General features: G+C 34.8%; 1 protein-coding gene across 1 annotated transcript in view; it reads left to right on the top strand.

The window, feature by feature from the left end:
- LOC143247521 (FAD-dependent oxidoreductase domain-containing protein 1-like) overlaps positions 1-16401 on the top strand; it is a 49011-nt gene that overhangs the window by 7889 nt on the left and 24721 nt on the right. Inside the window, 4 exon segments of the mRNA XM_076495782.1 lie at positions 5297-5384; positions 5387-5425; positions 13481-13580; positions 15605-15699. Coding sequence (XP_076351897.1) covers positions 5297-5384; positions 5387-5425; positions 13481-13580; positions 15605-15699 — 322 coding nt within the window.

Genomic DNA, 16401 nt, shown 5'->3' with positions numbered 1-16401 from the left:
AAATATATTATTCTGATGGGAGGTTGAAATGAATCAGAAAATATATTATTCTGATGGGAGGTTGAAATGAATCAGAAAATATATTATTCTGATGGGAGGTTGAAATGAATCAGAAAATATATTATTCTGATGGGAGGTTGAAATGAATCAGAAAATATATTATTCTGATGGGAGGTTAAAATGAATCAGAAAATATATTATTCTGATGGGAGGTTAAAATGAATCAGAAAATATATTATTCTGATAAATCTATGGTAATGCTTCTCTTTCAGCCAGTAAAAGTCAAGTTGCAAATATGTACGTGAAAATTTGACATTTCATATGGAACAACTTGATACACGTTGAAAAGATGTAAACTTGCAAGATATGAAAGCAAGTAGCACTTTGTGTAGGGGACTTTGACACTAATTCTAATACAATATCTTACATTCACCCACATAATAGCTTTTCTTTACAAGTCTTACATTCTATATGTAAAAATTATCTGCTTGATACTAGTCTTGATACTCCTATCTACTCTGCATGTTTAATGTGGTACAACTGTTAACATGCACCAATAGGAGTGTGACATCCTTCTGGCATAGCTGGTTTCTTCTGTACTGTAAGCCTCAATCTTCACTTTGTGATTTGACACAGAAATAGGAAGGTGTGTTCAGTTTTTGCTTATGTTTGCTTTATATTTTTATTTATTCTCTTCTTACAACTTTGTTTCTACTTTTGTTTTATTTTTAACAGTTAAACTTAGGTTACCATTTGTTGTTACTTTTGTTATTCACTGTCAATTGAGTTATGAATTCTGAATATCAAATTGTGACTACTGAAACTCAACCTACAGTATCTCAGGCTTCAGGCTCCACACTTTTGGCTCAGGAGGTCTCATTATTGGTACATCATGAATTGTGGTCCATTTTGCTGACTGGGTTGTTTCTTGATCCCATATCAGATATTCCCTTTTTTGATGAAGCTGGGCAATAAGATGCTGATTTATATAGCCATCTTCTTCCTTTTCCATGCAATCCCATATTCTCCCTGTGGATGCCCAAGACTATCTTCAGCCATCTGGATATAGTGTCACAAGTGTGTTACCTCTTGTTTGTTTCTTATGACTTTTCCTGTTTTGTTTTGTTTCTCCCAAATTCTGTCAAGTGGTTTCCTTTCTTGTCCTCTACCTTTTGTTTAATTTCTTTCATCTCTTTTGTTCTTCTCACTTCATGCCCCTATCCAACCTTCTTTTGAAACTTTGGCCACCTGTTTCCTGTCCCATTTGTCCCTATTTTATTACCCCTTTTTTCCTGTGGTTGTTGTAAGTCAACTGTTTTTCCCTCAATGTATCAGATGCCCTTTATCACCATACTAATACTCTTCTGTATCTTGATCAAAATTTTTCTCAAGATGTCAGTGGTTTGGGAAGATGACCTCACATTAACTCCTATTTCATTACTTTCAATTTCCTATTTATATTTCTACTCTGATTTGGATCATCTCTTCCTCCTGTTAGTGCTCTGTGATGTTATATTTTCTGCAAAGCTTCCTTTTGTGGTTCCTGTTTGTTTAACCATTGGAACCCTTCCTCCTCCTGTTATATTTCTCCTACCACCCTTTTAGGATGGATTCACCAGTTTATTATAATCACTTTTTTTCCCTTGTCATCCAATTCCCAACATATTTGCCAAGAACTCCTTTGTCAAACCTGGTACCTCTCTCTTTCCCTGTCTGCCCCTTTTCATCATTAAATCAGTTGGGCTCTTCCTTTTTTCCTTTTGATGCCAAATTCCACCTTTTGCCTTTCTCCACACCTTGGCTCAACTGGGAGTTGGTAAGTCTATATTTCTTTATTTCCATTTCAGGTTCACTGATGTACATGTTTGGTCCTGTTCTTTGAGTAGTGGTGCTTGCCCAGCTATAATAATCTATAAATCCATGCTGTATGGCTTTTCCAGTCTAAGATGCCCACTGTTCAGATGGAGTGTTCCCCAAGATCACTGGTAGGTTCATCCTTGCAGTCTTTCATATCATAACTATATCCATCCCAAACTGTACCAACTCATTGACTAATAAAGCAGTGTTGGGATTACTGCTCATCCCTCTGTTTCTGGTTGAGTACGTTGGGACTGGGATGATTTTAAAAATGTGGTTTTATGGTCACCCATTTGCACTTTCTCTGTTGTGTTCCTCCAGATTCTCCACCACATTGTTCCCCTCTTTTTGAGTAGAGTGTGGGAGCCCTTGCTGCTTATAAGCTATTGGCTACCAGGGCAATGGACCAGGGAGGTGTATTATTGACTGTACTGAATCCCATTCAGTTTAGAGAAGGGCAGTGGTGTTCTGTTGGTGTAGATGTTATAAACTGTTCTCTTACTGAGGAATGGATGTACAATTTCCAACACTGCCTGGTTACAGATTGGAAACAAAATGCAGTTCACTCATCCAGCTGAGGGCTCCTTATCCTACCATTGCCTGAATGTCAATTGTTTAGTCGTCTGATGTTAGATTAGGACTCAACCAACATAAGTCTGGTGGAAAGCCCTCTTCCTACCATGGACTGGATAATAAATTTCTAATGCTGACTAGTTTTGTATTTTAGTGAACTACTACATTGCATTCCTCCTTCCTATCATAGATTGGATATCATTTCCTAGGTGACCTGGTTTTGGTTATGTACTGGGTTTACACACGTATCCTGCTTGGGTAGTTGGAATAGACATCATTTTCCCCTTCCACTTCTTAAGCTTGAGGAGTGAAAGGTTGGGACTCTCCTCCTTCTATGGACCAAAAGACAAATTTCCAATGTTGCCTAGTTTTGGACTGAAGTTGACCCACTGTTTATGGTATGACATGCCTTAGCTACAATACATTATTTGACAAATCCAATTTCTCATGGATGTGCTCTTTTCCTACCTGATTTTATAAGGAGTACACATAGTTCATGTGGTGTGGTCTCTCATGGGTGTGTTCCTCTACAGAACAGAGAGATGTAACACTTCATGGGCTCTCTTTGGTCACTTTCTGAAGGATGCTCATCTTGGTAAATTTTGCACCAATCCCTCCACCAAGTCAGTATGCGACTCTAAACTATTATGTGAGAAGAGGTAAGAATTGTGCCAGAAGTTATAATTTTCCTAAACTGAAAATGTAATTCTGATAGATACTTTTCTCTAACCACACTTCTTCCCTATTTCCAGTGCTTCTTGTTTGTCCTAATCTTGAAGTGAAAATTGTATTCTATAGTATAGAGGGAGCCAACTGTGCCAGGAGGGTGTGTTGCACTCCTATTGATGGAGGGTTGTTGTTTATTTGTATAATACAGTGTAGTTTTACCACATTAAACTCAAGAGTATGTGGGAGTATCAAGGCTAGTGGTGAACAAAAAATTTAGGTATATAGGGGGCAGCACTGAAAGATAAAAGTTGTAATGTAAGAGGAGGTATCTAATAGAATTATATTTTTCAGTTTAGGAAATTTATAACTTTTGTCTCCCTAATAATTAAAGTATCCACACTCACAATTTGATACTTTAGGGTATTTTATCCAACTTTTGAATCATATGGATAAACAAGCAGGATGGAATTTCTCTGTGTTGAATTCTGAGAAAATAGGATCAGGGACATAAGCTAATGGTGTGGAAAGAGGGGTTATACTTCCTTTAAGAAGTTTTATTTTTCTGACTAGATAATTGGCTTAATAGAATGAGTTTGCATCAGCAGTAGTGGATGGAGATCAGCACTTTACAGAAATTTAAGAAGGAATCAGTGATTCCATGAGAAATCAAATGTGGACATAAAATTTTGATTTTCTGAAGGATAGCTTTCAAAAATTAAATGATTATTTGATTTCTGCAATATTATTGTGACTTTTCAAAAATAAGAGCTATTTTTTTGCCATTTTTGTGAGTCCCTGAAGAGTGGATTGATGCCAGAAGATTGTAAATTGTCTGATTTTTCTGCTCTTTTCAATGGATATAAAAATTATCCTAGTAATTATAAATCTTACACTATTGGTATCAAGGAAAAGTTGACTTGCTGACTAGAAAAGTTTTTGGAAGAAGAAAGCAGATGGTTGTTTTAAATGAAGTTTATTCAGACTATATTGATTTTACAAGTGGGGTAACTCAATGCTTACTGTTAGGACTTTTTCTCTTTTTGATTCACATCAATTACCTAAATAATTGAGTGGTCAATAAATTAATTAAATTTGCTGATAATATTAAGGTTTGGAATGTTTGTGGCTGAGGAGGATTCTCACACTGTACAAAAATATTTGGGTTATTTGGTGATTAAACAAATACATGACAGGTGTTATTTAATTATGCAAATGTTGTATACAATTCTAAAGAGGTTATAATTTCATCATGTAGGTACATCTTAGGCCATACTTGAAGTATATTTGTATTAATGTATTTCAGAACGGCTGGTACGGGTATTAACACTTTTATTGATAAGCAGAGAACGACATTTTGACCTTCCTAGGTCATCTTCAGGTTAACAAACTCCAGGCTTCTTACCTCAGAAATGGCATTGAATTGTTGGAAAGGGTTGATTCAAGGGAGGGCTACTAGGATGATACCAGGGATGGAAATGGCTGATTAAGATCTCTGAAATTGTTTTGTCTTGAGAAAAAAAGAGGTTTTAGAGAGAACCTGATTGGTGTATTTAATATCATAGAGAATCTGATTGGTGTATTTAATATTGTTAAGGGAATTTTATGGTGAGAATAATAGGACTGTGGGGCACATATATATTTTGGTAGTATAGAAGTCATCTTTAGCTGAAAGTGTTTATTTTTCTGGTTGGCATTTGGAATCAGGTGTTGCCTACAGATCTAGTGGATGTGTTAAATTTAAGGGAGTTTAAGGGAAGGCATGATAAAATAATGATAACAGCTGGCTTTGAGTGTTTTATTTTAAAGTTTAATTCAGTAGATGTACCAAACAGGCTCCTTGTTGCTTATTAAGTTACACATACATGTGTTATGTGTTAAAGTCATCTGTTATTCTGTAGCATAAAATTATCTATTTTTAACATGTTACTTATACATATCAGTATGTTTAATTTTTATGATGGATTATTTATAAATCAGTTTTATTTCTCAGTCATTTAAAATAATAGGTTATGTGATTCAGGGTTAAGTCCTACTAGATCACCATAATTTTTTTATTTTACGTGTGGATATACCATATTTTGTTATTCTTTTTAAAAATCTTGACAAATGTCATGATAAATGCAACATATCTAATACTTGTTTGTTCTATATTCCAGTGGTACTTGTTCTGTTATAATGTATTTAATAATCTTTGCAGTATACTCGTGCTTCAACCACCCTTTCAGTAGGAGGGATTCGCCAGCAGTTTTCACTACCGGAAAATATTCAACTTTCATTGTTCAGTGCATCTTTTTACGGAATATCAAAAGACATCTTAGTGTATTGGGTAAGTTTATACTATGTTACGTAGCAGGACACTTTAACATTGAATGCTCAAATACCTTATTTTTTTGGGTGCATATTGATTTCATGGTACTAAAATTTTTGTTAATCATGCAGTCCCAGATATTACGGAGACCTTTCTCAAAATGTGTTATATGAAAGCATTTTAAAGAATTTATTAATCTAATAAATGAACTAAAATTAATTAGAAATAATAAATGAAATGAAAATAATTAGAAATATATTATTTGGAGGATTTTAAAGAATTTATTAGTGTAATAAATGAACTGACAATGATTATAAATAATATATTATTTAAATAATTTATTGGTGTAATAAATGAAATAAAAATGATTAGAAATAATGTTATTTGACAGGATTTTAAAGAGTTTATATGAAAGACATGCTGAAAAAATTAGAAATTTCCCAGGATTCATTGTTGCTTGCAGTCTCTATAAATTTCAGTATTAGATAGACCTGCCCCTTATAGGTAGAATAATGAAAAATTTACTATTGGCTTTGTAAATATTATAATGCTCTAGCATATAGGCTTTGCACATAGTAAAACTGATACCATTTCACAGTGATATTAATCTCCTCTGAAGGTGGTACTCAATCTGTTCTTCATTTATTACTGATTGGACTCAACCAAAACTTGTAGGTTAACACTTGATAAGGATGTAGTAGTGTAACATTTCAAACAGTCATGTTATCTATGTAACACTGGCTTTGACAAATCTCGGGTGTTGGGTTGTCATGACTACTAAATTTGTCATCGTGATGTTTAGTATTTTCTCCCATTTTATTTGTGCATAGGGATGTGTTGAATAGAGCTTGAATCTAGAACAGTTCTGGACTCTTTAAAAGTCCAGAATAATGTTTGCATTATTTGATAAAAGAAAAATACATGAAATTAGTAGCATGTTGTGCAACCACAGTACTTCATTCCTAAAAAAACAAGAATGTCTGTGGTTGCACAACATGCTACTAATTTCATGTCTTTTTCTTTCTCTCATTTCAACCAATCAGTATCTGTATTAAGACTCTGAAGGGACCAAAAGCAGTTGGTTCAGGCAATACTATTAAGTAGTCATTAATATCATGCAAGCTCCTAGCATGCGCTTGTCACTGTGAAATTGAATAAATGTAATCCCCATTTTATGGTACAAAGAGAAGTGGAATTAGGTAAGGCACACCAAAAGACTTGTGCTTATCATTGCTAGAGCACTGTATTTTTTATCTTTTCTGAAACAACTTGCTTGGCCTATCTATATCACAGTGATTCTTGCAATGAGTGAAAGTAAAATAATCATCTCGGGTTGTGGCTAATTAGTTTACTATTTGAGTTTGAGTATCTGGAATAAACTTTATCAGTTTTCGTTTAACTTCAGGTCAGGGGCTTTGAGTTTCTTGCCAGACCAAGAGATTACATGTGACTAGAAAAAGTAGCATTTGTTTTACAGAGTCAGATGTGACTTGGTATCTTTGCATCATTGTTATTTGAACCTGTTATTTGTTTCTTTATGGTTACAACTTTGGTTCAGGTAACTAGATCAGTTCATCACTATTTCCTCCCAGTGTGTGGGAGACTAACTAATCTTTGGTAATTTACTGGGAGAATGGGTCATAATGTTTTCTGACTGATTTGAGCAGGAACTGCTACAGGTATATCCTGAGTGGGATCTGTTAATCAGTCAGGAGCTGAAACTGGAGCCATCCTAGGAATTTTCTATCATTTGTGAAAGCCATGCAAGTCAGCTATAGTAAATATGACTAGTCAACCTGAACTGTGGTGTGTTCTGTTGATTATTACTGTCAGGTTACCTTTCACTAGGGTTTGCATTAGTAATCCCAGAAATATATAATCTGCTTCTTTGTATTAGAAACTGAAGAGATTCTCCATATCATTTGTGGAAGTCATGCAGATCTTCTGTACTTGATATAACAAGTAGGCCTAAACTGCCTCGTATGCTATTGACTGTCACTGTTAGGATCTGTTTGATTAGGCTGTACATTGTGATCCCCAGAGGGAAATAAAAATTTTCTTGATACTAGAAAAATTAAAACATCCCACAGTTGCACTACCCTTGGATCTTTTAATTCATACATGAATGGGATTAAATACTTAGTAATGTAAAAGGATCAATTCCATATTGAAGTAGGCTTTACAGTGAAATCATTTGCAGCAGAAAATAAAAGGATGAGTTTTCAATAGCACTGCATCACCTACTGTTTTAGTCATTTTACACTGCTTATGGTTGTAGACTTAACATTTTCATTTCTGAGCTATCTCAACATTTTATCTTGTTTTCTGTAGAATGTGTTTAAAGTAAATTGTTTGCTCTTTCATAGTTACAGGTTTAGCAAGATAATAAGTCAGATGATCCCAGGTGAGAAAGATTTCATGGGACCATCAGATGAGTTACTCCGTTAGCCCTCAAATTATTAAAGAACAAACAAGAGAATTCAAACAAGTTTTGCAGAAACCAAAGTATAACATTGAGACATCTGAGATGCAGTTTGACAAATGTCCTGTAGACTCATGGATAGAGGTTCTTTTTTATGGTAAAATAAAATCCAGGTAGATCATTATCCTTCATTTGATAATTTTTTGATGAATGTAAGCAGATATCATTCTATCCATGATTCTGTTTTTGTTACATTTGCTTTATAAGCTTCAGTCATCTGATGACTGTTAGTAGAATAATGTAGTTCAGTTCACACAACAATTCTTAATTCACTTTTATGCACATTGTGCTGGTATATTAAGAGAAACAATTACAAAAGCAGACACAATGATATGTAGTTTCTGTAAGTGTGTCACCATCATGAAGGCAAAATTCTATTTATTTATTGTTTATTCATTAACCACTTTTCCCAACTACAAAGTTTGGCAATAGTATAAAGTTTAGGTGGCAACTTACTGAGATCTAAGTCTGGAGTCTCTTTTGAAGGATCAACACGATGCCCAGAGAGCATCAGGTAACTGGTTATACTTTCCTTTTCTATGAATTATAGAGAAAGGTATGTCTTTTGATATTAAGGATACATGCATTAGCTGACAGGTAAATCTTTGAGCTGTCAGTGATCATTTTAGTACATCATGGTCATTCACAACTGTGATTTCTTTGATATCAAGATACCCCTGGATTTTTCTAAAACCCAGACTAAAGCTAAGCATTCTAACTTTGTTGGTTTGAGTGTTCTACTAGCATATGCTGTAACATATTTCTGGCACAGAACTGCTCCAACTTTCAGTATTTGAAGCATCTGTTTGCAGAAGTTGCAAAACTGGGGCCATTTCTCCTCCAAAATAAAGAAAAATGGGCACACTAATCCAACGGAACTGTTGAGGTTTTCAGTCAAATGTGAATGACATCAAGGATTTTATTGACTTTTATCATCCCAAATGTCTTTCTTTACAGAAAACATTTTTAAAACCTACTAATGCAGTAAAAATTTGACAATACTCCTTATACTGAAATGACAGGTCATGGGTAGGACAAGGTCATGGAGGAGTAGCACTGCTGGTTAATCAACATGTGCCCACCGGGTCCTTGTCATTTAATAAGCCCTTGGAGGTTGTAGCCATCCATATCTCCTTGGGTCATACCATCATTGTTTGCTCTCTGTATCTTTCCCCTGGAAAAAATTATTATCTCTCAGATCTTGATGCTCTCATTGAGCAAATGCCAACCCCCTTTTTAATTTTAGGGGATCTTAATGGGCATAATCCCCTCTGGGGTGGTTCTAGTATTGATGTGAGGGGTTGTGATATAGAGCATATGCTCCTGAATCACAATCTGTCTCTCTTTAATACTGGCTCTTACACTTATTTTCCTTCACCCAGTCAGTCCTTTACTGCTCTAGATCTTTCTATCTGCTTCCCTTCACTTTTCACTTGCTTTTCTTGGGAGGTTAACATCAATCAATGGGGTAGTGATCATTTTCCTATTATATTAAGAGAGATTGACCATGGTCATTGATTGCCACCTGACCCATGTCCCTCAGTGGATGTTGGGCCAGGCCAACTGGCCCTCTTTCAGTGCTCTCTTGAAACTTGATCCTGCCATCTTATATAAATCATCGATAGATGATTGTGTAGCAGCAGTAATAAACTGTATTGTCCAAGCAGCTGCACAGTGCATCCTAAAAACCTCAACATCTTTCTCACGGCTACCCTGCCCTTGGTGGAATTCAGCTTATTCTATAACACAAAAAGCTCAGAAACATGCTTGAGATAAATTTTGTAGATACCCCACCCTTACAAACCATGTTGCATTTCAGCAAGCCTGTGCACGGGCTCAGTGAGTTAGACGTCAGAGCCAGAAGGGATCTTGGATTAAATACACCTCCAGCATTTCTTCAACCACCAGTTCAAAAGTCGTATGGGACAAGAACCGGGAGGTGAGTGGATGGTATACTTCTACCCCTTCTCTATCTTAATGTTCAATGGCCATGAAGTTGCTGATGCTCAGAGCATTGCCAATACTTTTGGTGAATGTTTCTCTCATATATCTAGCTTTTTAAACTCGTATCCTTCCTTCTTAGCTATTAAAACACGATTTGGACATCTGCCTCTTTTGTTTTCAACTGGTCATCCCTATGACTACAATTGCTCTCTTACACTAGTGGAACTCAAACTTGCACTTCATTGGTCTGGCAATACATCAGTTGGACTTGATGATATACATTATGAGGTGTTATGTCACCTTTCTCCTGCCTCTCTTACTATTCTCCTGGCTGTCTTTAACCAGATATGGCAGGAAAATGTCTTTCCTGATGCTTGGCACCAAGCTATTGTACTCCCTATTCTTAAACCTGGGAAAGATCCAAAGATTCCTTCAAATTACCATTCCATTGCTTTGATGAGTTGTCATAGTAAGACCTTAGAGAGGATGATTTATGCTCGTCTTGGTTGGTTCCTTGAATCAAACAACCTTCTCTCACCCACTCAGTGTTGGTTCTGAAGACAACGCTCCATGATAGACCACTTAATTTGCCTTGAAACATTAGTTTGAGAAGCCTTTTTGAAGCAACATCTTTGTTCTATTTTTTTCGATTTGAAGAAAGCTTATGATACAACATGGAGATATGGCATTTTGTGAGACCATCACTCATACGGATTACGTGGCAAGTTGCCATTTTTTATTAAGCATGTTTTAATGAACTGTTGATTCCAGGTCTGTGTGGGCTCAACACCTTCCCTTTTTTTCCCATGGGAACTTGGAATCCTTCAGGGCTGTGTTCTGAGTGTCACTTTTCATTGTAAAGACTAATGCCATGAGTGAACAGCTACCTTTTACAGTTGCAAATGGTCTTATCATTGATGACTACATCAAACATGAGGTTTATTGAGCAGCAGCTATAAACTGCAATCAATCATATACTTAAATGAACCACAGCAAATGGTTTTCAAGTTTCTCTTTCTAAAACTGTTTGTGTACATTTCTGCTGACAACAGGGTATTTATCCAGATCCAGAACTTTGTATTGATGATGCTGTACTTCCTGTTGTTCCTGAGGCAAAGTTCTTAGGTCTTATATTTGACTGTATATTAAACTTTATTTCTCATATCAAGCAACTTTATGTCAAATGTGTAAGAGCACTGAACATTCTCTGTGTCCTCTCTTCCACCTCTTGGGGAGCGGATTGATACTCCATGCTTAAAATTGATCGTGCCTTTATCGGATCCAAACTTGACTATGGGTCTTTGGGTTATGGTTCTGTCAGAACCTTAGCACTGAAAATGCTGGATCCTATCCACCATCAGGGGCTTTGGCTTTGCACTGGGGCCTTTTGTACTTTTCCAGTATAAAGTTTGTATGTGGAGTTCCATGAACCCCTTCTGTATATTTGTCGTTTGCAACTGTCTCTTATGTATGCTTCCAACCTTCACTCCCATTTGGGCCCAAGTGGGCCACACTTTTCTATAATAAAAATCTGCCATTGTTCCTTTTAGCCTTCGTATTCGGGCATAATCAGGAAAATTGAATATATCTTTGAATAGCATAGCAGTATCAACAGTTTGGCCTCTTCCACCATGGCTAATTACTATCCCCAACTGTGACTTATCTATGAGTCATCTGTACGATGAGAATTTTACGATCTGTACTGATTCACTTAGCTGTCTATTGGCCCTGACATCATTCCATGTTAGTTACCATTCTGTTCTTATCAATATCCAAAACAAACTGGCCCATCTATATCTCTCAAGTTTGTTTGGATGCCAGGTCATGTTGGTATTCGTGGAATGAGCTAGCTGACAGAGCGGCAAAGTCCATCTGCTCTGGCTCTATCACCACCGTCCCTGTTCCATACATGGACTATGGTCCAGTTATCAAAACCCGACTATACATCAGTTGGCAGTCAGCCTGGAGTGAACAACGAAATAATAAGCTTTTTCAAATCAAGCCTTCTTTAGCTCTTTGGCCATCTTGTTTCTGTAAAGGTCAAAGGGAAAAAGTTGTTTTGGTTAGGCTATGCTTTGGTCACAGTTTTTTAACTCACCACTTCCTTTTATCTGGTACTGATGCACCAATGTGTGGTCTGTGTGGTGCTCAGGTCATGATCTTACATATTTTATTATCATGCCGTCATTATAACCAAGAATGACGATGCCATTTTAAAGATATTTTTAAGGTAGGTTTGTCCTTGACATCAGCCAATGTCATAGGTGATACTGGCCACCACACCCATGTTTTTTACATTTTTAAGAGCCATTGGTCTTTTAACTTAATTTAAGGTTTTTATTGGACTCTATACTGTTTCAGCATGATTTTTTTACATGCTTTAATTTTATTTTTACCTGAACCCAGGACTGGAAAGGCCAACTTCAGTTGGCTGACAGCAAATTTGAACTTAATGCTTCAATCTTCCTGGCAGGTCTTAAATTTACATATTTTTACCTTCATTTCCATGTACCATTATTTGTTTGGCACAGATAGTCTAGCAACTTTGTGCCAATAAACATGAAATGCCTATCTAACTACCTGGGACCATTATCAATGCCTGCATTATTGTGTGTAATGTACTTTGACATTGAGGAGTTCAATTCTAATTGATTTGTTTTCTTCTCAACTTGTATAAGGGTTCAGTAGTTGTAGCAAAGCTAAGAATAAACTTATTATACTGAGTACATATGTAAAAAAGTACTTATTTTCTAACAATTCTTAAGTCCTTTACAGCTTTAATCAGAAGTAATTTTAAACATAACTGGGATACTTATAGTTGTTAGAATTTATTTTTATTAACCTTCCTGTTAGGCTAGCCTTGTGAATTTTATGAAAATCTGGTCTTTAATCTTTAAACATGGACTTTCTTCCTGAAACAGTGAGGTACTTGAATTAGTTGTAAAAAAACAAAACAAAAAACACCACAACTATACTAAAAAGTACTAGCATTTTAAGCCTTTAGCTCAGTTGGTAGAACATGTGTTTAACATATGAGAGTTCTTGAGCTTGAACTCAAGCCAAGAAAACAGTATTCCAGTTTCATAACTACTTAGAAAATTACCTTGTATAAAACAAGAAATTTCAGTTATAAATTTATTTATATGCAAGTTTTACCACATTCTATGGGACTAAATGTGATTCTGAGTTAAAAATTCTTCACTCTTTTCCTGTCAATTATACACTGTTGCTTCATCATCTTTCATCACCTATCCATCAAGGGATCTTGTCCTTCCACCTTCTCATTTGTATTTGTCCAGTTCATAGTCCATTGAACCAGACTTTTCAATCTTGTGATCTTTACTTTTCCCATTCCTAGTGTCCCTTTATCTGGTCCCCTATTTGCATAAGAGTAGTGGATTTTGATGTTGGTCCATCTGTTGCCATCTTTCTTCTGATCATCCTACCATTGGATGTCTTTCTTTTATCTAGTTGTTTGACAGGGCTCATTTGTATCTATCATTTGGCATTTGTACGTATGCAGGTGTATACATTTAAAGTTATTCAGAATCAACTTACATTGCATTTTGTGTAAAGTTATAATACTAGAGTCATTAAATATATTCAACATTTTCTATTCTGTTTATAAATCAAATATTACATTCCAGATCAAGACCCACCAGATATAGCTTTTCAACCACATGGATATCTATTTCTGGCAACTGAAGATGGAGCTGCACAGATGGAGGCAAACTACAAACTTCAAGTGTAGGTGACATAATCCTGATTTTAAAATAAGTCAAGTTTATTTAAGAATGCATTTCATTTTTTTTATGTCATGAATGTCACTCTTGTCAAAAAATTGTTGTTACTTGTTTCACTTCAATTATTCATTTCACAAGTGTGAAGACAAATACCATTAAACCTTCCCAGTTATGTGAGGCCTGTGTCCAATCTTCCCTGTAAAATTACAACAGTATAATCCTGGATATGATTCTGCATGATATACACAGCAGATAGCTTAACAGAGCAAAGAATAAAAAATTCCTGTGCTCTATCAACTTTCTTTTAACCCATTTAGTTGTGATGTTTTTCTGTTAGTGCTAACGATATAAATCATAATATTTATAATAAATTTCCTTTAGGGATAATAAAGTTTTAAACAAAAGAGGAAGTAACATGAATTATATTTGCATTTCTTTAAATAGGGAAAATAATCAAGTGAATATAATTTATTTATAAAACCATTTATAACATAATATGAAAGAGTATTGTGACTGAGTGAATTAAATTCACCACCCAGATATGTTTTTCTGTAAATATAAATACAGTCCTTTTTTGAGGTCTTAATTATATAACTACTAGGAAACCATTACCATAATACGTTGGTAGTATAACAATTTTTAGATTGTTATAAGACGTAATTTTGGGTACTTATTATAGTTCCTGATACTGTACTTGTTGTGTCTTTCTTGTTTTGTCCTTTATTTACAGTTTACACTTGATGTATATTTACTACTGCCAGTCCTGTGATGTATACTTACCATTTCCTAAATGTATTTTCTATCCTCTTATAGAAGTGCAGATACCCCTTGTGTAGCTTTGCGCAAAATTCAAAAACCAAACAATTTTCTGATGGATATTTACTCTCATGTGATGCATGTTTATTGACGAGGATAGTATTGAGCAAAAGGCCTTATTGACAGTGGTATACAATGATGTGTAGAAGAAACTGTTATTTACTTTTCACTCTAGTATCAGACCAGTGCATATGTCTAAAATTGTTATTAGTTTTATTGTGATGTTTGAAAATAAAGGAAGTAACAGAGTGGTCAGAATACATATAAAAATATGCCTTCAAGCAATGTTACTGATTTTCTAGTATTGTTACTGTTGACTATATGTGTAAGGAAGTTTGTAACATAAGCTTGCTTTTGATAGTATTTTTTCAAAGCAGTGATTGATGACAGTAGTATGAAAAATAAATGATAATTTAATGACAAAAAATATTTTCTTTTTAGTTGAATCAACAGAAATATGAGAAATAGTAGCAGTTTTTTTACCTACCTGGATCTTATAAACCTACAATCTTGAAGGAGGTTTGATCCTTGGACTTGGTTAGGCTGTTTAGTGGGTTTCCAGACATCATAGCTTTAAATGTCTGCACCTCCCTCAATACGTTTCTGTGATTCTCAGCTGCCAAGGCTGATGTACTGCTCTGTAATTCCTCCCCAGAATTTCTTCGTTTGTGTTCTTGGATGATTTCTAAGCCTCTCCCACCTCATCTTTGTTTTTTGTTCTCCACATCTTCCTTCTCTTTGTAATTGGTGACTTACCCTCGTTCAACCTCATTTTACACCTTAAACAACTTCTTATATTTTGGCATTTGTCTATGTACATTCTAACTAATGACTGGATGGTTAAACTCTACATAATTTGGAGAAACTTTGAGGCAATAAACTGATAGAAAACTCAGTGTATAAAAACTAAAGGCATTATTAAAATGAGTGTCAACAAATTGGTGTTTCCCTATTCATGGTGGTGTGAGAACATAAGACTTAAGTACTGGAATTCCATATTAATGCCCAATTCTCTGGAGAATTCGACTTTGTGAATGTTATCTGTCTGTTAAACAATTATATTCATAAATGATAGTCTTTAGTACTTAACATTGTAAGTGTTAGTTACATGTGTTTCTTTAAGTTTAAATGTTGCTGTTGACCTATATTTTGATTCCATCCAATGAAACTATTCAGATTAAAACTTGTTATTTTTCTTTGTTTGTTAATCAGTGAACTTGGTGCCAAGATAGATTTGCTCTCTCGTTCAAAGCTGAAAGAGAAGTTTCCCTGGATTTGCACAGACGGGATAGCACTAGCTTCTCATGGTACATAAGTTTAATAATAAAATGTTGTTTTAGTATATCAAACTCAAGGTTCAGAAGCAGGTTTGTTAAAATGAGACATGTATCTAATTCAAAACACCAAAAAATAATTGTAAAGTAGTGTTGAAATGACTACTCTTGAAGTGAAACATCATAGAGCCTTGAAAATTTTCATTATTTAAAGAAAGGTTAAGATGCCAAATATTAAACAGTTTAAAAAATAAATTCTGTCCATTCCTGAAAACCTGTTGCATGTATTTTACACTTCTTAAAAATGTGATTTCACATCAATTAAAACAATTATTCACACACACAAAGTAAGAGAGATGATATACTGGAAAAGGGTATTTTATTTGGTCCGACCCAATACCTGAAACACAAATTATATAATATTTCATTTTCATTCATGTTCTAAGTTTTATGCTACTATGTAATAAGAGTTGTTTTTTTTTTCAGATAAAAATATTATTATGTGGCTTTATAATTGCAATATAGAATATTTATATATATGAGTGTTATTGAATTTTAGCCATAAAGGTGAAATATTAATATTGATTTTAGTTTTCTACTTGGGTAAAACAACTACAAATGTAAAAGTAATTACATTAATTGTATTTACAATTCTTGTGATAAACTAGTAGCATGTGTAAGTTGTTATGAATGTAAGGCATTTTGTGACTAACATAATTTACAGATTTCTTCAAA

This window comes from Tachypleus tridentatus, chromosome 3 (assembly GCF_004210375.1).
Source record: "Tachypleus tridentatus isolate NWPU-2018 chromosome 3, ASM421037v1, whole genome shotgun sequence".
Taxonomy (NCBI): Eukaryota; Metazoa; Arthropoda; class Merostomata; order Xiphosura; family Limulidae; genus Tachypleus; species Tachypleus tridentatus.
This window is presented reverse-complemented; position numbering and strand designations above follow the sequence as displayed.